Source organism: Talpa occidentalis, unplaced genomic scaffold (assembly GCF_014898055.3).
Source record: "Talpa occidentalis isolate TD23 unplaced genomic scaffold, MPIMG_talOcc4v2.1 talOcc4.12, whole genome shotgun sequence".
Taxonomy (NCBI): Eukaryota; Metazoa; Chordata; class Mammalia; order Eulipotyphla; family Talpidae; genus Talpa; species Talpa occidentalis.
In genome coordinates this window covers 4,433,768-4,457,989 of record NW_023601212.1, presented here as the reverse complement: position 1 = coordinate 4,457,989, position 24,222 = coordinate 4,433,768, and the positions used below count along the sequence as shown (strand labels likewise).

The window sequence follows — 24,222 nt, the reverse complement described above, 5'->3', positions numbered from 1 at the left end:
AGTAACCAGTTTTAAAACTTTACCATGAGGAACACAGTGAATTTCCAGATGTCTGAGCCAAAAGATCACGAATTCCATTAAAAAGAGAGGGTGTTTTGCTGAAATCCCTGACGCGGGGAGTCAGAAGCCAGCGCGGGGTCAGCTCCTGGGGGACAGCGCGCCCCGGCCCTTCCCGGCCCCCGGCCGCCTCCCCCTGCTCGTGCCGGGGTGTCTCCAGGGCGCGGGTCCCCAGGGACAGCCGGGATCACCCGAGCCGCGTCCTCGGTCCCTCGCGGCCGCCGGGGCGATAACTAGCCAGGCCCGGGCTCCGGGCAGCGCGAGGCAGACTCCCCGGACCCGGCGCCCCGCCTGCAGGGAGGATGCCCGAGGCCGGCTCCCCGCCGCCCGCAGCCTCCGTGCTCGCCCCGCCCCCGCCGGGAGGGGCCCGGGAGCCTCAGCCCGCCCGGGGGCCGCCGGGGCCGGGCGCAGACCAGTGAGTGGCCGGGCGGGGGGCGGGGCGGCTCCTCGGGCTGCGCCCCGGGCGCGAGGCAGACAGGGGGCGTCGGCCAGGGCTGTGCGGGCTCCGGGGAGCCGGGTCTGTCCTGCCCAGGGTTGGGACTCCGAGTCGGGGCGGCGCCCCACCAGCGCCCTCAGCCCAGGGGCCTGTCCAGGGAGGGGGATGGAGGCGCCAAGCCTCCCGCGCCCCGCATGTGGAGACCAGGGGACACTGCGCAGGGGTGAGGGGAGCTGCGCCCGCCCCGCGGACCTGGGGTCCTCGTGGGGGCCCTGCGGGCGGGCGCGCCCCGCCTGAGTCCACCCCGGCAGGCCGCCCCTGTGGCGTCTGGGGGACCATGTGGGGGGCTCAGGGCGCGGGAGAGGCGCAGGGCGTGGGCTCAGGCAGCAGAGGGCGCTCGCGGGCCTCAGGGCTCCCTGTTCTGTGTCCATCTGGCTGTCAGGAGCCCATGGAGGCTTCACCTGAGGTGGCTGCACAGAAACCTGTGCCTGTGGGCGCTTCTCAGGGGGGCGGGCGGGGCCGGTACCGCGCAGGGCTTGGACAGCGCGGGGGGGCGGTCAGCCGCCCTCAAGGGGCCTTTGCAGGGTCCCGGCTCATCCATCCTGGAAGAGGGCTGGCGGGGCTTCTGGTTCGCCCCAAGTTGGACAGAAGTTGAGGGCAACTGGGGATCTGCTACTTGGGGCTCAGGTCTGGGGCGGGGCGCTCCCCCCACCCCGCCCTGCTGTGCTGACCACCGTCCAGCGCCGCGGCCAGCGCGTGTCCAGGCCGGGTCAGAGCGGCCGGGGCGGGGACACTCCCTGCCTTGGCCGCCAGACATGTCCCAAGGGAAGGGGTTTCTGCAGCAGCTAGTGAGGCCCAACAGCAGGTCCGAGGCCCAGCGGGGCCGGTCACTCCGGGCCAGGGAGCCAGGCCCATCCCTGGCCCGAGGAGAGGGGCTCTGGGGTGTCCCAGCGGGAAGGTGAGTGGGGTGCGTGCGCCCCGTGATGCTCAGGAGCCTGTCGTCTGTGTTCTGGAAGTTCCTCTGTAAATCTGGAGCCCCAGGTGGGTCCAATTGTGGCCTCTTTTCATTTCATTTCCTCACCCAAGTCCCGGTTTCCTTTCTGTACCCTTTTTTATATGATCATTTCAATGCCTGGACACAATAAGGGAGGTTATTTCCATGTTGTTCAATTTTCTATTGTTTCCTTCAGTAAAGCTAAAATCAGCATCCATCGGAATTTATTTTTAACATGCAGGGTTCATACAGCCTAAGCTTCAATGAACAACTTCCAACTGTGCAGCACAGTATTCGCTGGAACCACCAGCTGTGTGCACCTCTGCAGGACTTATTTTATAGCTCTACGATGCAGCTTCACATTAGTCCAGTTGGTGGGTTGAGGGGAACAGGAAATGGTATGACTTAAACCCGGTACCAGCCCAAACATCACATAGAAAAAAGTGGAGCCTGATGCTTGATTCCAGAATTCTTAGGGTGCTCATAAATAGTCTAAATCAAGACGATTAACTGTCTTGTATTTGCATAAAATAATTTGGATCGCTTTTAGTGCCCTGTGGTTAGAAGCGGTATTTTTAAAGGGTTACCTTGGATAGATCCTGCTCTGTTTGTTTCCTTTAAAGGGGTGCGCAGATTTCTCAGGGTGACTTGGGTTTTTTTATAGCTCCACATCTCCTTGTTTCTCTGATTTCCTTAGCCCATTCTCTCCAAAGTGGACTCATATAGGAACAGGTGGATGGGAGCAAGACAAAGAAATGAGTTCTAGGAACTGGTTAGCCACAAGCGAGAAACACTGAAATGTGTGTAGTTCCCACCTGTGCTCACGGTAGCTGAGGCCAAAGTGTACACACACTGACGGCACTTTGGTCCACTGTCATTTATGTTTCCCAAAGTTGTCTCTGCCTTGGGGAGCCACTCAATGAAACAGGTGTCGTGGAATTCTTCCTCCTGGGGCTCTCAGAGGACCCCGAACTCCAGCAGCTGATATTCTGGGTGTTCCTGTCCACGTACCTGGTCACTGTGACGGGGAACCTGTTCATCATCCTGGCCATCGCCTCTGACCCCCACCTGCACACCCCCATGTACTTTTTCCTGTCCATCTTGTCTGTGGCTGACATCGGTTTTACCTCTGCCGCTGTCCCGAAGATGATATTCGACATTCAGACTCACAGCAGAGCGCTCTCCCACATGGGCTGCCTCCTTCAGTTATCCCTTCTGTACTTTTTTGTGTGTCTGGACAGTGCACTGCTGGCCGTTATGGCCTATGACCGCTTTGTGGCCATCTGCCACCCGCTGCACTACCTGACCACCATGAACCCGCGCCTCTGTGGCCTGCTGGTGCTGGCGTCTCTTTGGGTCAGCCTTCTGGACTCCCAGGTGCACTGCTTGATGATCTGACAGCTCACGTTTTGCACACATGTAGACGTTCCCCATTTCTTCTGCGACGCCCCCGAACTAATCAAGCTTGCCTGTGAGGACACCTCCCTCCACATCATCGTCATGTATTTCTTGGGGGCTATTTTTGGTGGTGTCCCTGTCTCTGGGATCCTTTTCTCTTACACACAGATTGTCTCCTCAGTGTTGAGGGTCCCATCTGCAGGTGGGAGGTTCAAAGCTTTCTCCACTTGTGGCTCTCACCTGTCAGTTGTTTGTCTATTTTATGGGACAGTTTTTGGGGCGTACCTCGGCTCAGCTGTCTCCCGTTCTCTGGGCAGGGGGTGGTGGCCTCTGTGGTGTATACTGTGGTCGTCCCCATGCTGAACCCCTTCATCTACTGCCTGAGGAACAGGGACATCAAGACAGCCTTGCAGAGGCTTCTCAGCAGAAAAGCCTAATCTCAGCACCTGCCTCCTTTCTGTCTATAACTCAGCACATCAGCGTCGGCGTGTGTTTTTAGGAAACTTTGGGGCTGATCAAACCTACTGACAAATGCCCTGTGGCAGGATGAATGTCATGAGGCAGGACACCTGCTGTGGCCTCAGACTAGACCCACCCAGGATGCCCCTGAATGGCCTTAAACTCCTTATCGCCGATAGGGAGGTCAGAGGAAGTCCTGCTAGTACTGGAGGGTGAAATGAGGCTTGAGAAGTTGTGCTGTGCCCCTGCTGGGCCAACGTGGAGCCAAGGTGGAGACTTGAATTTTGCCAGGACTTCCGTTCAAACATGACTGTATGTCTTGGGTGTTTCACTGCTGTGAGGGACTCCTGAAGATCCAGAGAGCTCAGAGCGCATAAGGAGAAGACGTGAAAGGGGCGCCTTATCCACGCCCCGTGAGACCACTGCCCAGGCACCCCGTCCCTCCACACTTGGCGGGGATCACTCGCTGGTGTTGCAGATGCCATCTCTCTGCTCCCGATTCGCTCCCCTGCATGTCATGCTGCTGTGGACTGGCCGGAGGGCCCTTGCTGCTGTGTTGGCTGCAACTTGACCTGTTTTCAGGGTCTTCAGGACTGCTCCCCACACGCTGCCCTGCCGCCACGCCTCCCTCTTCCTTCTGCTGTTCCCTCAGGGGCTGCCACCACAGTGACTTCATGCCCTTTATCTTTCAGTACCTGTTGATTTACCCTCTTCCTTATCTACCCCACGAGTTGTAGTCACTGCATCGTGTGCACTTTTCTTCCTATGTTGGCTGTGACCGAGATAGTCTAGCAAGGGAATGAGCGCTGCCGTGAGGGCCTGCAGGAGGAAATGCCCATGTGTGAGGCTGCTGCTGTCTGTCCTGCTCTGGCTTCACAGGGGGTGGGAGCTGCAGAGCTATGTTCAGGTACTTGTGGTCTAATTGTGGCTCTGGCCTCGTGAGTCACCCAATGGTTGTAAGAAAATCACCTTGTCCTTCCTATTCCTCGGTGACAGCAAAGCCCGGTCGGTGTCTGCAGTGCAGGACAGGTCTTCCCTCTCACCACCGAAAGCCTCATGAGGACTCTCCCTTGTAACCATGCTTCCTGCCCTTCTTCGTGGCCCCCCCGCCTTTGGGCTTCTTTTGCATCCTGGTACACTCCCTTCACGCCCTCTGTCCTTATTTTCAAAATTCCCTCCACCCCCCAAGACCCTTCAATGGACAATCGGACAGGAAAGTTGTGGATTATAGAGTCAGTGGGGGCTGCACAGATGTGAAGAGGAAATAGTGGTATTTGGGTCCAAGTGAATGGAACTTGATGTCATTATCTTTAGTGAAATTACGTCAGAAAGTAAAAGGCAGATATAAGCTGGTTTCCTGGACTATAAATACAAAAAGCATTCATACACAAATAGTCGAAAACCTGAACTCAGCAAAAGGAATATAATGGTTACCAAGGGGGACAGGTGGGCATGGAGGACAGGATGGGGAGGAGAGGCAGAAGGGGGCACAGCAGGCGGTGTGGTGGAGGGTTAAAACCGCACTGAAGTACCATCTTACACCAGTAAGAACAGCAGATATCAAAAAAACAAGTGTGCCTCCCTGGTGGCGCAGCAGTTGAGCGCTGGGTTGGGAAGCTGCCTGCAGCCTCTGCAGTGCTGGTTCAATCCCTGGCCACCAGGCGAGGGTCCCACATGGCGCACAGACCTCTCCTGCAGCCAGCTGCTCCCCTCAGCAGTGTACTTCTTCGTCAGTCTGCCTGCTCTGGTCTACCCTCTGGCTCTGGTAAATTCTCTCACCCTACCCTGCTTCTGACTGTACCCAGTGCTTGTACAAATAAATCTTTAAAAAGAAAAAAACAAGCAACAAGAAATATTGGCAAGGATGTGGTGAAAAAGGAACTCTCCTGTACTGCTGGTGGGAGTGCACACTGGGCCAACCACTATGGAAAGCTGTGTGGTTTCCTCCACCTGCTAAAGATGGAGCTACTCTATGACCCACAATTCCACTACCAGGGATCTACCCAAAGGACACAAAAACACTGATTCAAAAGAACACCTGTACCCCTATGTTCATTGCAGCACTATTGACAATAGGCAAAACTGGAAACAACCCAAATGCCCAAAAATACATGACTGGGTCAAGAAGATGTGATCTATATGTACAATGGGCTATCACTCAGCAATCAAAAAAGATAAACTCATGTCATTTGCAGCAACGTGGATGGAGCTAGAAGGAATGAACTCAGGGAAATAAGTCAGAAGGAAAAAGAAAAATATAGGGTGGTTTCACTTATAGCAGGAATATAGGGGAAGCAAATAAGACATCAGTGTAAAAAAATAATAATAGTACGAAACACAACAAAGCAAAAACAGACAAATTATAAACCAGAGACATTCTGCAGGGGAGGAGGAGGGAGAGGGATCAGAGGGAGGGAGGGAGGTGATGGTGCATGGGTGCACTGGGGAAGGACACTTTATAGGGACTACACCTGAGGGGGTGGGGGAAGCAAATATTGTTTAAAAATGAACACTGATGTAAAAATTAAAAAAAATAATTAAAAGGCAAAAAAAGTTCTTGATTTTCCACACTGACTTAGGATATATTTGAATTTAACTATTTTATATCTTATTTCAAGAATGATGTAAGAAAAAAATTTAATAAAAATTAATAAATTTAATAAAAAAGAAGACATATTTAAGAGCAAAAATACATTAAGAACATGTTATTTCAATAAACATCAAACTATCACAGTTATTATAGCAACATTTCACAGGTTCAATTCAAATCAATATTAAATAACAGGACACAATCTAGCAGATGCTTCTTAGAGCTGTTACCTCGCCCTGTAATCCAGCAATGCACACACTGTGTAGACAGAAAACTCTGTATACAAGTGGACTGATAGGTTAATCACTACAGTGGTTTGCATCCTGTAAACGCTCAAAGAACACAAAATACCTGAAGAAACATGAGGGGAAAATCACCACCAAGGAATGTACAACCTAAACAGTCAAAACTGTTACATTTTTTATTAAAAAATTTTTTTTTCTAAAAAAATGACATAAAGTCAAAAGCAGTAGAAGGAACACAATGATAACAATTAAAGCAGAAAAAAAAATGAAATAGTGGCACAGTCCAGAAACTTAAACTAAAACCTGGTTCTTGGAAAAAATAAAGACAATAGACAAAATGTTAGCAAGAATCACTAAGAAAAGAGGAGAGAAAACTCAAATAAATAGATTCAGAAAATAAAGAGAAGAAATTGCAACAGACAACTCAGGTATTCACAGAATTATACGAGATTACTATGAACACTCCTAAGCTAGTTAGTTCAATAACCTAGATGATATGGACAAAGTCCTAAAAAAATATACAGCCATCTAAGACTAAATAGGAAAGAAATCGAAAACTGAACAGAAAAATTACAAGCAAGGAAACTGAAACAGTCATCTAGACTCCCAAGAAACAGAAGTCTAGGACCAAATGGCTTCATGAGTGGGTTCTCCCAAGCCTTCCAAGATGAGCTAATACCGATCTGGCTCAAATTCTTTCAAAAATTTGAGAAAAAGGGAAGACTACCAAACATTTGATGAGGCCAACATCACCACAATGCCAAAAACAATGATACCCGCCCCATATGAAAACTACAGACTAATCTCCCTAATGAACACAGATGCAAAAGTCCTCAACAAAATCTTAGTAAATCCAATTAAACAACGTGTTGAAAAGATCATACACCACCATACACCACAGCCATGTGGGGTTTATACCAGGGAGATAAGGATGGTTTGAAAATCAAGCTATACAATTCGGTGTACGTAAAAGGGAAGATGCAGCCATAGGATCATATTAATTGATGCTGAGAAAGTATTTGAGAGGATTCAACATCCATTGTGATGGAAACTGAAAAACTGGGGGCTAATGGAACATATGGCAACATAATAAAGACCAGATATGACAAACCACAGGGAACCCACAAGGGGGAGAAAGTAAGAGCTTTTCCACTAAGATCATGAGCAAATCCTGTGTTTCCAATGAGCAGCCTGGTAATGTAGCTAATGATACTGTATTCTGTATCTGAAAATTCCTAAAAGAGTGTATCTTACATGCTCTCACCACAAAAACAGAAATAGTGGTTATGTGTCACGATGGACTAACTCTTTGGTGGCATCTCTTTGCAATGTATCAAATCAACATGCTGGGATCCACTTGGACAGCTTACAGTGAAGCCAGATATGGGACTTTCCTCCAATAACCAAATCTGCACCAAAAGAACACCATAGAAAATCAGTTCTGTGGTGTGCTGGTCACACATTTATGGCATTCCTGAGGGCAATGGAGGTTACTGCCAGGCACAGCATGACCAGACAGGTGGACTGCAGAATTTATTACCATTCCAAGAAGCCCATAGGAGAGCAGTTAACCTGGACACAGAGGGGTTGAATTGAATCCAAACAGGACTTTATAAGAGTCTGACCTGGAAGGGATAAAGGTCAGTGTTTTCAATCTATTTTCTCAGTATTACTGGAGTGAAGAATTGCTGCTTCTTAGAGGGGTCATCTCATTTCCATGACCCCCAACTTCATTACTCAAAGCACTGAGAATTTAATTGGAGAACACTAAAGAGGACTCAGTTTCTTCATGTATTCAGTTTTTTCCCCATAACTGCAATGAGTGTTTTCCACTAACGTAACACAGCTCTAAGGAACCCTCAGCTCCTGTGGAAGTTACACACAGACCATGAGATTACTTTTTACTCACAGCCCAACCTGTGTGACCTTAAGCAAGTTTATAAAGGAATGTAAGAAGTAAGAGTTACCACAACATCAAGAGTAATCGAAGCAACTTATGACGTCACTCCTTTGGGCAAAGAGGGCAGGCATGTTCTGGATTTGCCTTTGGATGATGGTGCCACCATGCAACCAGACTGCTTGTTTGGTCTTTTCAACTAGTTGTTTTTTTTTTTTAAAGATTTATTTATTTATGCATACAAGAACTGGGGTACAGGCCAGAGGTGTGGGGTGAGAGGATTCCCCAGAGACAGAGTGGGGAACAGAACAGGCAGACTGACTGAAACACACTGCTGAGGGGAGCAGCAGGGAGACAGGAGAGGTCTGCTGCGCCACGTGGGTAGCTCCCTGGCTGGAGATCGAACTCATGCTGCAGTGGCTGTGATAGTTTCACAGGTTGTGTCTCAACCGCTTGCACCACCAGGGAGGGAGGCCTTATTTTTAATTCTTTGAGGAATCTCCTCCTAACAATACTGTGCAAAAATTCCCTTTTCTGCATTTCCTACCCAACACTTGCTTTATTTTGTCTGTTGGATAAATGCAATTGTCACAGGTGTGAGGTGATTCTTCACTTTGTCAATTTTATTTTCATGAGTAATAAGAGATGATGCCCATTTTTCATTTGTATTTTTGAGTTCCAGTTTCACTGCTTAGTGGTTTAATAGCGCATCTTCCTGCATAAATGTGAATGATTCCTCATTTCTTTTGTGATGTTACTCAACTTTACCTTACTTATTCTGATACCTCCTCAAAAGGAGTAATTTATTTTTCTGATGTCATCTTTGGAGGAATTCCATTCACAGGGATACACTACTCTTTCTTTTTATAAAGATCTATTTATTTATACAAGCACTGGGTACAGTCAGAAGCGCAAGGGTGACAGAATTCACCAGAACCAGAGCAGGGAACAGAACAGGCAGACTGACGAAATACACTGCTGAGGACAGCAGTGGGCGCTGCCATGTCACCCTCGCAGGTGGCCAGGTATTGAACCAGCACTTCAGAGGCTGCAGGCAGCTTCACAGCCCAGGGCTCAACCTCTGTGCCACCAGGGGAGACCCAGGGATCCATTACTCTATACTCAATTTGTTTCCTCCATTAGGACAGTCCCAACATTGGTGAAACATAAAAATATATTCTAATTGTGTTTCTTACTTCTTAGTTGCTAACTCATTTTATGGAAATAGACTTGGGGTTATGTGTGTTTATCTTCATCACTTACATGTGACATGCAATACTATAGGCACACTAGACCCTTTCAATTAAAGTCCTAGAATCAGAGGCATCAAGAGGGCATGGAGGAGGATTATAGCAAAACACCCTAGTATCAGAATCTGTGCTATCTTGTTTTGATTGGACTGAGAAATACAGGAAAATGAACATGCACAAAAGAAATTCTGAATCTGAAATTACACATCACATATATCCGTAAGTCCTTTTGTGCATTTGTATTTCATTATAAAGAATCAGTTATGCTAGATGGATAAGTTGTAAAGACGAGCTGTTTCACACAATGTTTATAGGTAATAATACCATATGCAATGTTTACATACATCTGATAAAAGGTTAACTTCTAAAATTTACAAAGTACATATAAAATGATACAACAAAGACGCAAATGATCCAATTAAAAATGGGCAAAGGAATTCAACAGGTACTTCTCTAAAGAAGACATTCACATGACCTACAGACATATGAGAAAAAGTTCAACATTACCTATTACAAGAGACAGACTGGCCCATAGGAAAAAAGAACAGAATAAATAAATGCGGCAAGTTTGCAGGGAAAAAGGAACACTCATCCACTCCTGCTGGGAATCCAAACTGGGACAGACCCTGTGGAAAATGGTACACACATTTCCCAGAAAATGAAACTACAATTCGTATGAGGCAGCAATAGCACCATTAGGTATTCATACAAATAACATCATGAAAAGTCTAAATGATAAGATCTGTGTACACCTATGCACACAGCAGCACTACCAACCATTGCCAAATAATGGAACCAACCTAAGTTTCACCCACAGGTGAATGAATAGAGAACCATGGACCATATATTCAGTGGAATATTATACAACTGTTAAGAAGATGTAACAATCATATTTAGGTCAAATGGATGAATTTTGAGGTGATTTCTGAAAACACACATGCACACTAGAAGTACGGGCATCATAGACAAAAGGAGGCAAGTGCTGAGATTAGGCTTTTCTGCTGAGAAACCTCTGCAAGGCCGTCTTGATATCCCTGTTCCTCAGGCTGTAGATGAAGGGGTTCAGCATGGGGACGATCACGGTGTACACCACAGAGGCCACCATACCCTGCTCAGGAGAACGGGAGACAGCTGAGCCAAGGTACGCCCCAAAACCTGTCCCATAAAATAGACAAACAACTGACAGGTGAGAGCCACATGTGGAGAAAGCTTTGCACCTGCCACCGGTCGACGGGACCCTCAACACTGAGGAGACAATCTGTGTGTAAGAGAAAAGGATCCCAGAGACAGGGACACCGCCAAATATAGCCCCCATGAAATACAGGACTATGGTGTGGAGGGAGGTGTCCTCACAGGCAAGCTTGATCAGTTGAGGGGGGTCGCAAAAGAAATGAGGAACGTCGACGTGTGTGCAAAACGTGAGCTGTGAGATCATCAAGCAGTGCACCTGGGAGTCCAGAAGGCTGACCCAAAGAGACGCCAGCACCAGCAGGCCACAGAGGCGCGGGTTCATGGTGGTCAGGTAGTGCAGCGGGTGGCAGATGGCCACAAAGCGGTCATAGGCCATAACGGCCAGCAGTGCACTGTCCAGACAGCCAAAAAAATACAGAAGGGATAACTGAAGGAGGCAGTCCATGTGGGAGAGCGCTCTGCTGTGAGTCTGAATGCCTGAAATCATCTTCGGGACAGTGGCAGAGGTAAAACCGATGTCAGCCACAGACAAGATGGACAGGAAAAAGTACATGGGGGTGTGCAGGTGGGGGTCAGAGGCGATGGCCAGGATGATGAGCAGGTTCCCCGTCACGGTGACCAGGTACGTGGACAGGAACACCCAGAATATCAGCGGCTGGAGTTCGGGGTCCTCTGAGAGCCCCAGGAGGAAGAATTCCACGACTCCTGTGTGATTGCGTGGCTCCCCAAGGCAGAGACAGCTTTTGGAAACATAAATGACAGTGGACAAAAGTGCCGTCAGTGTGTGTACACTTTGGCCTCAGCTACCGTGAGCACAGGCAGGAACTACACACATTTCAGTGTTTCTCGCTTGTGGCAAACCAGTTCCTAGAACTCATTTCTCTTTGTCTTGCTCCCATCTCTGCTGGGTCATGGGTGGACTTAATACATCTTATGTATATATTCATGTTTACACACACACACACACACACACACATATAAAGAGAGAGAGAGAGAGAGAGAGAGAGAGAGAGAGAGAGAGAGAGAGAGGAAGGAGAAGGAGGAGAGGAGACAAAGAGAGGCAAGGAACGGGGCAGCAAAGAGCAGGTACCTGTGGCTGCACTGACACTAGAGAGAGCAAGACCTCCTCCCCCTCTGCTGTAGCTGCTGGTGCCTTTTCACAAGGAAAATCCAGAAAGATGGGGTGACAGGAAGAAACACCCATGCAAGGAAAAGGGTGCATGTGAACTACTTTAAGCAGAGGCTGCATGATCCACATGTGTGAAAAGCACATTATCATGATGACTGACTTGCTTTCCTTTTTAAAAATTTAGCTTTATTTATTTGTGCATAAGCCCCGGGGTGGAGGCCAGGGGTGTGGGGGTGAGAGGATTCACCAGAGACAGAGCAGGGAGCAGAGCAGGCAGACTGACAGAAACACATGCTGAGGGAGCAGCTGGGAGACAGGAGGGGTCTGCTGGGCCCTGTGGGGAGCTCCCTGGCTGGGATGGAGCTGGTGGCAGGGGCTGGAGGGAGCTTCCTGGAGCTGACACTTGAGCCCTTGTGTCACCAGGGCGGCTGATTCTGATTTAATTTGACTGGAGGAAAAATATGAAAATGAACAACATGGAAAAAGCCTCCCTTAAATTGCGTCCAGGGGTAGCAATGAACATATAAAGAAGATACAAAAAGGAAACCCGGACTTGGGTGAGGAAATGAAATGAAAAGAGGCCACAATTGGACCCACCTGGGGCACCAGATCTACAGAGGAACTTCCAGAACACAGACAGGCTCCTGAGCATCATGGGGCGCACGCACCCCAAGCACCTTCCTGCTGGGACACCCCAGAGCCCCTCTCCTGGACCAGGGATGGGCCTGGCGCCCTGGCCCGGAGTGAGTGACCTGCCCTGCTGCGCCTCTTACCTGCTGTTGGGCCTCACTAGCTGCTGCAGAAACCCCTTCCCTTGGGACATGTCTGGCGGCCAAGGCAGGGAGTGTCCCCGCCCAGGCCACTCTGACCTGGCCCGACACGTGCTGGCCGCGGTGCTGGATGGTGGTCAGCACAGCAGGGCGGTGTGGGGGGAGCGCCCCGCCCCAGACCTGAGCCCCAGTAGCCAGTGCCCAGTTGCCCTCAACTTCTGTCCAACTTGGGGCGAACCAGAAGCCCAGCCAGCCTTTGCAGGGGATGGATGAGCCAGGACCCTGCACAGACCCCTGAGGGCGCTGACCCCCCGCGGGTCCCGGCCCAGCCCGGCCCCCTGAGAAGCGCTGGCGGGCGCTGGTTTCTGTGCAACAGCCTCAGGTGCAGCCACCACTGGCACCTGAGCAAGGTGGACAGGTGGGTGTCCCTGCGGACCCGCCCCCAGCAACTCAAGGGGAACTGGGAGCCCTGAGGCCCGCGAGCGCCATTGGCTGGCGGATCCCAAGTCCTGCTCCTCCCCCTAGCCCCTGAGCTCCCCCACCTGCTCCCCCAGACGCCACAGGGGCCTCCTGCCCGGGGTGGACACAGGCGGGGCGCGCCCGCCCGCAGGGCCCCCAGGAGGAGCCCCGGTCCGAGGGGCGGGCACAGCTCCCCTCACCCCTGCGCAGTGTCCCCTGGTCTCCACATGCGGGGCGCGGGGGGCTTGGCGCCTCCATCCCCCTCCCTGGACAGGCCCCTGGTCTGAGGGCGCTGGTGGGGCGCCCCACCACCCATGCGGAGTCCACACCCTGGACAGGACAGACCCGGCTCCCCGGAGCCCGCACAGCCCTGGCCGACGCCCCCTGTCTGCCTCGCGCCCGGGGCGCAGCCCGAGGAGCCGCCCCGCCGCCCCGCCCGGCCACTCACTGGTCTGCGCCCGGCCCCGGCGGCCCCCGGGCGGGCTGAGGCTCCCGGGCCCCTCCCGGCGGGGGCGGGGCGAGCACGGAGGCTGCGGGCGGCGGGGAGCCGGCCTCGGGCATCCTCCCTGCAGGCGGGGCGCCGGGTCCGGGGAGTCTGCCTCGCGCTGCCCGGAGCCCGGGCCTGGCTAGTTATCGCCCCGGCGGCCGCGAGGGACCGAGGACGCGGCGCCCTGAGCCCGGCTGTCCCTGGGGACCCGCGCCCTGGAGACACCCCGGCGCGTGCAGGGGGAGGCGGCCGGGGGCCGGGAAGGGCCGGGGCGCTCTGTCCCCCAGGAGCTGACCCCCCCGTGCCGGCTTCTGACTCCCTGCTTCAGAGATTTCAGCAAAACACTGTCTGTTTTTAAAGGAATTCGTGATCTTTTGGCTCAGACATCTGGAAATTCACTGTGTTCCTCATGGAAAAATTGTATTTTACTTTTTTTTTTTTAATATATGTGCTGCCAAAGCAAGCACATATTTTATTTTTTAATTTTATACAAGAGCTGGGGTACAGGCCAGATCCATGGGAGGGTGAGATTATTTTCTAGAGACAGAGCAGGGAACAGAACAGGCAGACTGACAAAGTACACTGCTGATGGGAGCAGGGGCCTCTGTGTCTGTGTGCCATGTGGGATCCTCCAGCCTGTGGCAGGATATCCTCCTGGCACTGCAGAGGCTGCAGAGAGCTTCCAGCCCAGCCCTTAACTATTGCACCACCAGGGGAGGCACAGGGAGCCACTACTCTTATACTCAATTTGTTTCCTCCATTAGGATGGTCCCAACATTAGTGTAACATAAAAATGTTTTCTAATTGTGTTTCTTACATCTTAGTTGCTAACTCATTTTATGGAAAAAGACCTGGGGCTTATGTGTGTTTATCTGCATCACTTACATGTGACATGCAATACTATAGGCACACTAGACCCTTTCAATTAAAGTCCTAGAATCAGAGGCATCAAGAGGGCATGGAGGAGGATTATAGCAAAACACCCTAGTATCAGAATCTGTGCTATCTTGTTTTGAATGGACTGAGAAATACAGAAAAACGAACATGCACAAAAGAAATTCTGAATCTGAAATTACACATCACATATATTCTGTAAGTCCTTTTGTGCATTTGCATTTCATTATTAAGAATCAGTTATGCTAGATGGATAAGTTGTAAAGATGAGCTGTTTCACACAATGTTTATAGGTAATAATACCACATGTAATATTTTTTGCACACCATACATCTGATAAAAGGTTAAGTTCTGAAATTTACAAAATACATATAAAGTGATACAACAAAGATGCAAATGATCCAATTAAAAATGGGCAAAGGAATTCAACAATACTTCTCTAAAGAAGACATTCACATGACCTACAGACATATGAGAAAAAGTTCAACATTACCTATTACAAGAGATAGACTGGCCCATAGGAAAAAAGAACAGAATAAATAAATGTGGCAAGTTTGCAGGGAAAAAGGAACACTCATGCACTCCTGCTGGGAATCCAAACTGGGACAGACCCTGTGGAAAATGGTACAGAGATTTCCCAAGAAACTGATACTGGAATTCGTGTGACACAGCAATAGCACCATTAGGTATTAATACAAACAACATCACGAAAAGTCTAAATAAAAAGATCTGTGTACATCTATGCACACAGCAGCACTACCAACCATTGCCAAATAATGGAACCAACCAAGTTTCACCCACAGGTGAATGAATAGAGAAACCATGGACCACATATTCAGTGGAATATTATACAGCGGTGAAGAAGACGTAACAGTTGTACTTAGGTAAAATGGATGAAATTTGAGGTGATTTCTGAAAACACACATGCACACTAGAAGTACTGGCATCATAGACAAAAGGAGGCAAGTGCTGAGATTAGGCATTTCTGCTGAGAAACCTCTGCAAGGCCGTCTTGATATCCCTGTTCCTCAGGCTGTAGATGAAGGGGTTCAGCATGGGGATGACCATGGTGTATACCACAGAAGCCACCATCCCCTGCATAGGAGAATGGGAGACAGTTGAGCTGAGGTACACCCCAATACCTGTCCCATAAAATAGACAAACTACTGACAGGTGAGAGCCACAAGTGGAGAAAGCTTTGTACCTGCCACCGGTCGACGGGACCCTCAACACTGAGGAGACAATCTGTGTGTAAGAGAAAAGGATCCCAGAGACAGGGACACCACCAAAAATAGCCCCCAAGAAATACATGGCTATGGTGTAGAAGGAGGTGTCCTCACAGGCAAGCTTGATCAGTTGAGGGGGGTCGCAAAAGAAATGAGGAACGTCGACGTGTGTGCAAAACATGAGCTGTGAGATCATCAAGCAGTGCACTTGGGAGTCCAGAAGGCTGACCCAAAGAGATGCCAGCACCAGCAGACCACAGAGGCGGGGGTTCATGGTGGTCAGGTAGTGCAGCGGGTGGCAGATGGCCACAAAGCGGTCATAGGCCATAACGGCCAGCAGTGCACTGTCCAGACAGCCAAAAAAATAAAAAAGGGATAACTGAAGGAGGCAGTCCATGTGGGAGAGGGCTCTGCTGTGAGTCTGAATGCCTGAAATCATCTTCGGGACAGTGGCAGAGGTAAAACCGATGTCAGCCACAGACAAGATGGACAGGAAAAAGTACATGGGGGTGTGCAGGTGGGGGTCAGAGGCGATGGCCAGGATGATGAGCAGGTTCCCCGTCACGGTGACCAGGTACATGGACAGGAACACCCAGAATATCAGCTGCTGGCGTTCAGGGTCCTCTGAGAGCCCCAGGAGGAAGAATTCCACGACACCTGTGTGATTGCGTGGCTCCCCAAGGCAGAGACAGCTTTGGGAAACATAAATGACAGTGGACCAAAGTGCCGTCAGTGTGTGTACACTTTGGCCTCAGCTACCGTGAGCACAGGCGGGAACTACACACATTTCAGTGTTTCTCGCTTGTGGCTAATCAGTTCCTAGAACTCATTTCTCTTTGTCTTGCTCCCATCTCTGCTGGGTCATGGGTGGACTTAATACATCTTATATATACATATTCCTATTTATACACACACACACACATACATACATACATATATATATAGGTATATATATATATATATATATAAAGAGAGAGAGAGAGAGAGAGAGACAGAGAGGAAGGAGAGAGGAAGGAGGAGACAAGATAAGGAGAGGCGAGGAACTCGGCAGCGAGCAGGTACCTGTGGCTGCACTGACACTAGAGAGAGCAAGACCTCCTCCCCCTCTGCTGTAGCTGCTGGTGCCTTTTCACAAGGAAAATCCAGAAAGATGGGGTGACAGGAAGAAACACCCAGGCAAGGAAAAGGGTGCATGTGAACTACTTTAAGCAGAGGCTGCATGATCCACATGTGTGAAAAGCACATTATCATGATGACTGACTTGCTTTCCTTTTTAAAAATTTAGGTTTATTTATTTGTGCAACAAGCCCTGGGGTGGAGAGCAGGGGTGCCAGGGTGAGAGTATTCACCCCAGACAGAGCAGGGAGCAGAGCAGGCAGACTGACAGAAACACATGCTGAGGGAGCAGCAGGGAGACAGGAGGGGTCTGCTGGGCCCTGTGGGGAGCTCCCTGGCTGGGATGGAGCTGGTGGCAGGGGCTGGAGGGAGCTTCCTGGAGCTGACACTTGAGCCCTTGTGCCCCCAGGGCGGCTGATTCTGATTTAATTTGACTGGAGGAAAAATATGAAAATGAACAACATGGAAAAAGCCTCCCTTAAATTGCATCCAGGGGTAGCAATGAACATATAAAGAAGGATACAAAAAGGAAACCCGGACTTGGGTGAGGAAATGAAATGAAAAAGAGGCCACAATTGGACCCACCTGGGCACCAGATCTACAGAGGAACTTCCAGAACACAGAGGACAGGCTCCTGAGCATCACGGGGCACACGCACCCCATGCACCTTCCCGCTGGGACACCCCAGAGCCCCTCTCCTCGGACCAGGGATGGGCCTGGTGCCCTGGCCTGGAGTGACCTGCCCGGCTGTGCCTCGGACCTGCTGTTGGGCCTCACTAGCTGCTGCAGAAACCCCTTCACTGGTGACATGTCTGGTGGCCAAGGCAGGGGGTGTCCCCGCCCGGCCGCTCTGATCCTCCTGGACACGCGCTGGCCACGGCGTTGGATGGTGGTCAGCACAGCAGGGCGGGGTGGGGGGAGCGCCCCGCCCCAGACCTGAGCCCCAAGTACCAGGTCCCCAGTTGCCCTCAACTTCTGTCCAACTTGGGGCGAACCAGAAGACCCGCCAGCCCTAGTCCTGGATGGATGAGCCAGGACCCTGCAAAGGCCCCTTGAGGGCGCTGACCCGTCCAGGGTCCCAGCCCCGCCTGCCCCTGGAGAAGGGTCCATGGAGGGGCTGGTTTCTGTGCAGCTGCCTCAGGTGCAGCCTCCACTGGCGCCTGACAGCGAGATGGACACGCGGGTGTCCCTGCGGACCCGGCCCTTGCGACCCAGGGGAACTGGGACCCCTGAGGCCCTCCAGGGCCCTAGGCTGCCTGAGCCCAAGCCCTGAGCCTCCCCCGCGCCCCTGAGCTCTCCATCTGCTCCCCCAGACGCCAGCAGGGTCTGCCTGCCCGGGGTGGACACAGGCGGGGCGCGCCTGCCTGCAGAGCCCCCAGGAGGACCCCAGGTCCACAGGGCGTTCGCAGCTCCCCTCACCCCTGCACAGTGTCCCCTGGTCTCCACATGCGGGGCGCGGGGAGGCTTGGCGCCTCCATCCCCCTCCATGGACAGGCCCCTGAGCTGAGGGCGCGGGTGGGGCGCCCCGACGCGGAGTCCACACCCTGGGCAGGACAGAGCCCGGCTCCCCGGAGCCCGCACAGCCCTGGCCGACGCCCCCTGTCTGCCCCCGCCCGGGCACTCACTGGTCTGCGCCCGGCCCCGGCGGCCCCAGGGCGGGCTGAGGCGCCCGGGCCCCTCCCGGCGGGGGCGGGGCGAGCGCGCGGGCTGCGGGCGGCGGGGAGCCGGCCTCGGGCATCCTCCCTGCAGGCGGGGCGCCGGGTCCGGGGGAGTCTGCCTCGCGCTGCCCGGAGCCTGGGCCTGGCTAGTTATCGCCCCCTGTGGCCGCGAGGGACCCGGAACGTAGTGAGCCAGGCTGTCCCTGGGGACCTGCTCCCTGGAGCCATCTTGGTGCGTGCAGATGGAGGTGGCAGGTGGCTGAGAAAGGCAGGGGCGCTCTGTCCCCCAGGAGCTGACCCTGCACAGGCTTCTGACTCCAGGCGCCAGAGATTTCTGCAAAACACCCTCTATTTGCAATGGAATTTATGGTCTTTTGACTAGGACATCTGGAATATCACTGTGTTCCTCATGGAAAATTTTATTTTACTTTTTTTTTAAGTATATGTGCTGCCAAAGCAAGCACATATTTTATTTTTTAAAGATTATTTATTTTCTACAAGAGCTGGGTACAGGCCAGATCCGTGGGAGGGTGAGAATATTGACTAGAGACAGAGTCGGGAGCAGAACAGGCAGACAGACCGAAGACACTGCTGAGAGGAGCAGGGGGCAAGACAGGAGATGTCCATCCCGCCATGTGGGACTTCCCTGGCCAGCCAGGATCCAACCCCTGCTGCAGAGGCTGCGGACAGCTTCACAGCGCTGTGCTCAACCCGCTGCACCACCGGGGAGGTCCACTCGTGTAAAAATTTTAAAATAAAATAGTTTACAGTGAGAATCTGAAACAAATTGCACCGTTTCATTTAAAATTTGTGTCAACGTGTTTATTTACACGACAGCCCCCTCTAATGCCGAGCTTCATCACTGAAGCCGTGGATGAGGAAGAGATCTGCTCGGACACCCCCATTCCGAGCTTCCTCTGTTTCCAGGGAGCCAGAGCGTTCACATGACCCAGGGAGGCTGCGGCTTGGGCAGAGGCTGCAAGCTCTGGTCAGGGCCTGCCTGCGCCCTCAGCTGCGGGGGAAGGACACAGTCATTTGCTTGGCCAGCCAGGGCATCCTCCATTCTTGGCCACCGGGACTCTCATGGTCAAGTGGACACATGTGCTTGTCCCCACTCAACAGAACAGGTGGCAGGTGGAAATAAGGTTCGCTGCACTTCTTCCTGCGTCTGCGAGGGACAAGAAGAATGAAGTCTCAGGTTTTTTCAACCCCTAATTTCAGAAGAATCTTCGTTTTCCTGAGCTTTTATGGGTGGAGAGACCCCTAGGCCTGGGCACAGCAACAGCGGGGTCTCCATGGCAGGGGTAGAGGAGGTAGAAGGCCATCGTGAGCACACCGCGTGGCCCGCTGGGCAGGATTCACCGTGTTAGAACATCTGGAAGCATCACACTTGCTGGAAAGATGAACCCCGATTTCCCAACTTGGTCACAACCCATCAGACTGCCATGTTCTCAGCCACATGTCCCCGCGGAGGGAGGCATTGACCTATGGGTAGAGACGCCCGGATTTGGTTCTTCTGGGTTCGCAGCACATTGCCTTCTGACACGCAGGCAGGAGCAGGCGCGCGTGTTCCAGCCACTGGACTCGCCTGTCCTGGCCGCTCCAGGGGAGCTGGTCTGCGCCCAAGTTTCAGGAAGCCCCCGGGACTTCTGATCTGTGTTTCATGAGGAGCTGCTCTTGTTCCCGTTGTTTTTTCTTTAGACTACTTTGTGCTTACAGATCCCAAAGTCTCAATTTCTTTGCTTTTGACCTGTCTGTCCCAGCTTTGAGTTCTCAAAATGAGGGATGTTTGCAGCCTGTCCCCTCCCAGCTACGTGACCCTCCTAGGTCAGAGGACCCCGGATGAGTACCAACGTTTTCCTCTCTCAGTGTCCCCAGACTGGGCGGCAGAAGCTTTGCTCCTCAGAGAGTGAATCGGGCATGAGAGAGGCCACAGGTGCATGGAATAGGCTCGAGATCGCTTCTCACCAGAAAGATGGAAACCAACCCACAGAAAGAAATAACCCAAGAGATACACCCCTCCTGGATGAAAGGACGACATTGGAGTGGGCTGTCATTCAAATAAACTCGTCAAGACTAACGTTAAGTGAAAAATGGAATTCATTTCAGACTCTTACTGTAAAATAACCTGTTTTAAAATTTTTCCATGCGGAACACAGTGAATTTCCAGATGTCTGAGCCAAAAGATCACGAATTCCATTAAAAAGAGAGGGTGTTTTGCTGAAATCTCTGACGTGGGGAGTCAGAAGCCGGCGCGGGGTCAGCTCCTGGGGGACAGAGCGCCCCGGCCCTTCCCGGCCCCCGGCCGCCTCCCCCTGCACGCGCCGGGGTGTCTCCAGGGCGCGGGTCCCCAGGGACAGCCGGGCTCAGGGCGCCGCGTCCTCGCTCCCTCGCGGCCGCCGGGGCGATAACTAGCCAGGCCGGGCTCCGGGCAGCGCGAGGCAGACTCCCCGGACCCGGCGCCCCGCCTGCAGGGAGGATGCCCGAGGCCGGCTCCCCGCCGCCCGCAGCCCGCGCGCTCGCCCCGCCCCCGCCGGGAGGGGCCCGGGAGCCTCAGCCCGCCCGGGGGCCGCCGGGGCCGGGCGCAGACCAGTGAGTGGCCGGGCGGGGCGGCGGGGCGGGTCCTCGGGCTGCGCCCCGGGCGCGAGGCAGACAGGGGGCGTCGGCCAGGGCTGTGCGGGCTCCGGGGAGCCGGGCTCTGTCCTGCCCAGGGTGTGGACTCCGCGTCGGGGGCGCCCCACCAGCGCCCTCAGCCCAGGGGCCTGTCCAGGGAGGGGGATGGAGGCACCAAGCCTCCCCGCGCCCCGCAAGTGGAGACCAGGGGACACTGCGCAGGGGTGAGGGGAGCTGCGCCCGCCCCGCGGACCGGGGCTCCTCGTGGGGGTCCTGGGGCGGGCGCGCCCCGCCTCTGTCCACCCTGGCAGGCCGCCCCTGCTGGGGTCTGGGGGAGCAGGTGCAGTGCTCTGGCGCGCCAGGGAGGGGCAGGGCATGGGCTAGGGCAGCTGAGGAAGCTTGCAGACCTCAGGGTTCCCTGTTCAGTCTCCATCTGGCTGTCAGGCGCCCCTGGAGGCTGCACCTGAGGAGGCTGCACAGAAACCTGTGCATGTGGGCGCTTCTTTGGGGGCAGGCAGGGCTGAAACCAGCGGGGGCGGGAGGTCAGCGCCCTCAAGGGGCCTTTGCAGGTTCCCAGCTCATCCATCCTGGACGAGGGCTGGCGGGGGGCTTCTGGTTCTCCCCAAGTTAGACAGAAGTTGAGGGCAACTGGGAACCCTTTACTTGGGGCTCAGGTTGGGGCGGGGCGCCACCCCCCGCACCTGCTGTGCTGACCACCGTCCAACGCTTTGGCCAGCGCGTGTCCGGGGCGCGTCAGAGCGGCCGGGGCGGGGACACTCCCTGCCTTGGTCGCCAGAAACATCACAAGGGGTCTGGAGCAGCTAGTGAGGCCCAACAGGAGGTCCGAGGGCACAGCGGGGCAGGTCACTCTGGGCCAGGGCGCCAGGCCCATCCCTGGTCCGAGGAGAGGGGCTCTGGGGTGTCCCAGCGGGAAGGTGCATGGGGTGCGTGCGCCCCGTGATGCTCAGGAGCCTGTCCTCTGTGTTCTGGAAGTTCCTCTGTAAATGTGGTGCCCCAGGTGGGTCCAAATGTGGCCTCTTTTCATTTCATTTCCTCACCCAAGTCCTGGTTTCCTTTTTATATGTATCCTTCTTTATATGTTCATTTCTATGCCTGGACTCATTTTAAAGGAGGTTATTTCCATGTTGTTCAATTTTATATCGTTTCCTTCAGTAAAGCTAAAATCAGCATCCATAGGAATTTATTTTTAACATGCAGGGTTCATACAGCCTAAGCTTCAATGAACAACTTCCAACTGTGCAGCACAGTATTCGCTGGAACCACCAGCTGTGTGCACCTCTGCAGGACTTATTTTATAGCTCTACGATGCAGCTTCACATTAGCCCAGTGGTTGGGTTGAGGGGAACAGGAAATGGTATGACTTAAACCCAGTACCAGCCCAAACATCACATAGAAAAAAGTAGAGCCAGTTGCTTGATTCTAGAGATCTTAGGGTGCTCATAAATAGTCTAAATCAAGAGAATTAACTGTCTTGTATTTGCATAAAATAAATTATTTGGATCGCTTTTAGTGCCCTGTGGTTAGAAGCAATATTTTTAAAGGGATACCCTGGATTAGATCCTGCTCTGTTTGTTTCCTTTAAAGGGGTGCGCAGATTTCTCAGGGTGACTTGGGTTTTTTTTATAACTCCACATATCCTGTTTCTCTAATTTCTTTAGCCCATTCTCTCCAAAGTGGACTCATGTAGGAACAGGTGGATGGGAGCCAGACAAAGAAATGAGTTCCAGGAACTGGTTAGCCACAAGCAAGAAACACTGAAATGTGTGTAGTTCCCGCCTGTGCTCACGGTAGCTGAGGTCAAGGTATACACACACTGATGACACTTTTGTCCACTGTCATTTATGTTTCCAAAAGTTGTCTCTGCCTTGGGGAGCCGCGCAATCACACAGGTGTCGTGGAATTCTTCCTCCTGGGGCTCTCAGATGACCCTGAACGCCAGCAGCTGATATTCTGCGTGTTCCTGTCCATGTACCTGGTCACCGTGATGGGGAACCTGCTCATCATCCTGGCCATCGCCTCTGACCCCCACCTGCACACCCCCATGTACTTTTTCCTGTCCATCTTGTCTGTGGCTGACATCGGTTTTACCTCTGCCACTGTCCCGAAGATGATATCCAACATTCAGACTCACAGCAGAGCCCTCTCCCACATGGACTGCCTCCTTCAGTTATCCCTTTTGTATTTTTTTTTGTGTCTGGACAGTGCACTGCTGGCCGGTATGGTCTATGACCGCTTTGTGGCCATCTGCCACCTGCTGCACTACCCGGCCACCATGAACCCATGCCTCTGTGGCCTGCTGGTGCTGGCGTCTCTTTGGGTCAGCCTTCTGGACTCCCAGGTGAACTGCTTGATGATCTCACAGCTCACATTTTGCACACATGTAGACGTTCCTAATTTCTTCTGCGACCCCCCTCAACTGATCAAGCTTGCCTGTGAGGGCACCTCTCTCTATACCATATTCATGTATATCATTGGGATTATTTTTGGTGGTATCCCTGTCTTAGGGATCCTTTTCTCTTACAGACAGATTGTCTCCTCAGTGTTGAGGGTTCCGTCTGCAGGTGGGAGATTCAAAGCTTTCTCCACTTGTGGGTCTCACCTGTCAGTTGTTTGTCTATTTTATGGGACAGGTTTTGGGGCATACCTTGGCTCAGCTGTCTCCCATTCTCCTGGGCTGGGGGTGGTGGCCTCTGTGGTGTATACCGTGGTCGTCCCCATTCTGAATCCCTTCATCTACAGCCTGTGGAACAGGGACATCAAGATGGCTTTGAAGAGTCTTCTCATCAGAAAAACGTAATCTCAGCACCTGCCTCCTTTTTGTCTATAACTCAGCACATCAGCGTCCACGTGTGTTTTCAGGAAACTTTGGGGCTGATCAAACCTACTGACAAATGCCATGTGGAAGGACACCTGCTGTGGCCTCAGACTAGACCCACCCAGGACGCCTGTTAATGGCCTTAAACTCCTTATGGACGATACCGAGATCAGAGGAAGTCCTGCTCCTACTGGAGGGTGAAATGAGCCTTGAGAACTCATGCAGCCCCCCTCCCAGGCCAACGTGGAGCCAAGGTGGGGACGTGAATTTTGCCAGGCCTTCCGTTCAAAGATGACTGTATGTCTTGGGTGTTTTGCTGCTGTGAGGGACTCTTGAAGATCCAGAAAACTCAGAGCACATAAGGAGAAGACGTGAAAGAGGCGCCTTATTGATGCCCCGTGAGACCACGCAGTCTTCAGCCTTACTGCCCACGCACCCCGTCCCTCCACACTCAGCGGGGATCATTCGCTGGTGTTGCAGATGCTGTCTCTCTGCTCCAGATTCGCTCCCCTGCATG

At 52.6% G+C, this 24,222-nt stretch overlaps 3 protein-coding genes and 1 pseudogene across 3 annotated transcripts; 2 read left to right on the top strand and 2 right to left on the bottom strand.

Annotated features, from left to right (window-relative positions):
- The first annotated feature begins 359 nt into the window (after nucleotides 1-359).
- Nucleotides 360-3,322, top strand: LOC119240337 (putative gustatory receptor clone PTE01; annotated as a pseudogene).
- A 6,992-nt stretch (nucleotides 3,323-10,314) lies between these two features.
- On the bottom strand, nucleotides 10,315-13,436 carry LOC119240336 (putative gustatory receptor clone PTE01). Its single transcript, XM_037504684.1, has 2 exons — nucleotides 13,324-13,436; nucleotides 10,315-11,257 (listed from the first exon to the last, which is right to left on the bottom strand). The coding sequence occupies exons 1-2, from the start codon at nucleotides 13,434-13,436 to the stop codon at nucleotides 10,315-10,317; spliced, it is 1,056 nt and encodes a 351-aa protein (XP_037360581.1).
- Nucleotides 13,437-15,231: 1,795 nt separating this feature from the next.
- LOC119240335 (putative gustatory receptor clone PTE01) lies at nucleotides 15,232-18,336 on the bottom strand. Its single transcript, XM_037504683.1, has 2 exons — nucleotides 18,224-18,336; nucleotides 15,232-16,174 (listed from the first exon to the last, which is right to left on the bottom strand). The coding sequence occupies exons 1-2, from the start codon at nucleotides 18,334-18,336 to the stop codon at nucleotides 15,232-15,234; spliced, it is 1,056 nt and encodes a 351-aa protein (XP_037360580.1).
- A 2,399-nt stretch (nucleotides 18,337-20,735) lies between these two features.
- On the top strand, nucleotides 20,736-23,687 carry LOC119240334 (olfactory receptor 18-like). Its single transcript, XM_037504682.1, has 2 exons — nucleotides 20,736-20,848; nucleotides 22,745-23,687. The coding sequence occupies exons 1-2, from the start codon at nucleotides 20,736-20,738 to the stop codon at nucleotides 23,685-23,687; spliced, it is 1,056 nt and encodes a 351-aa protein (XP_037360579.1).
- Nucleotides 23,688-24,222: the final 535 nt, after the last annotated feature.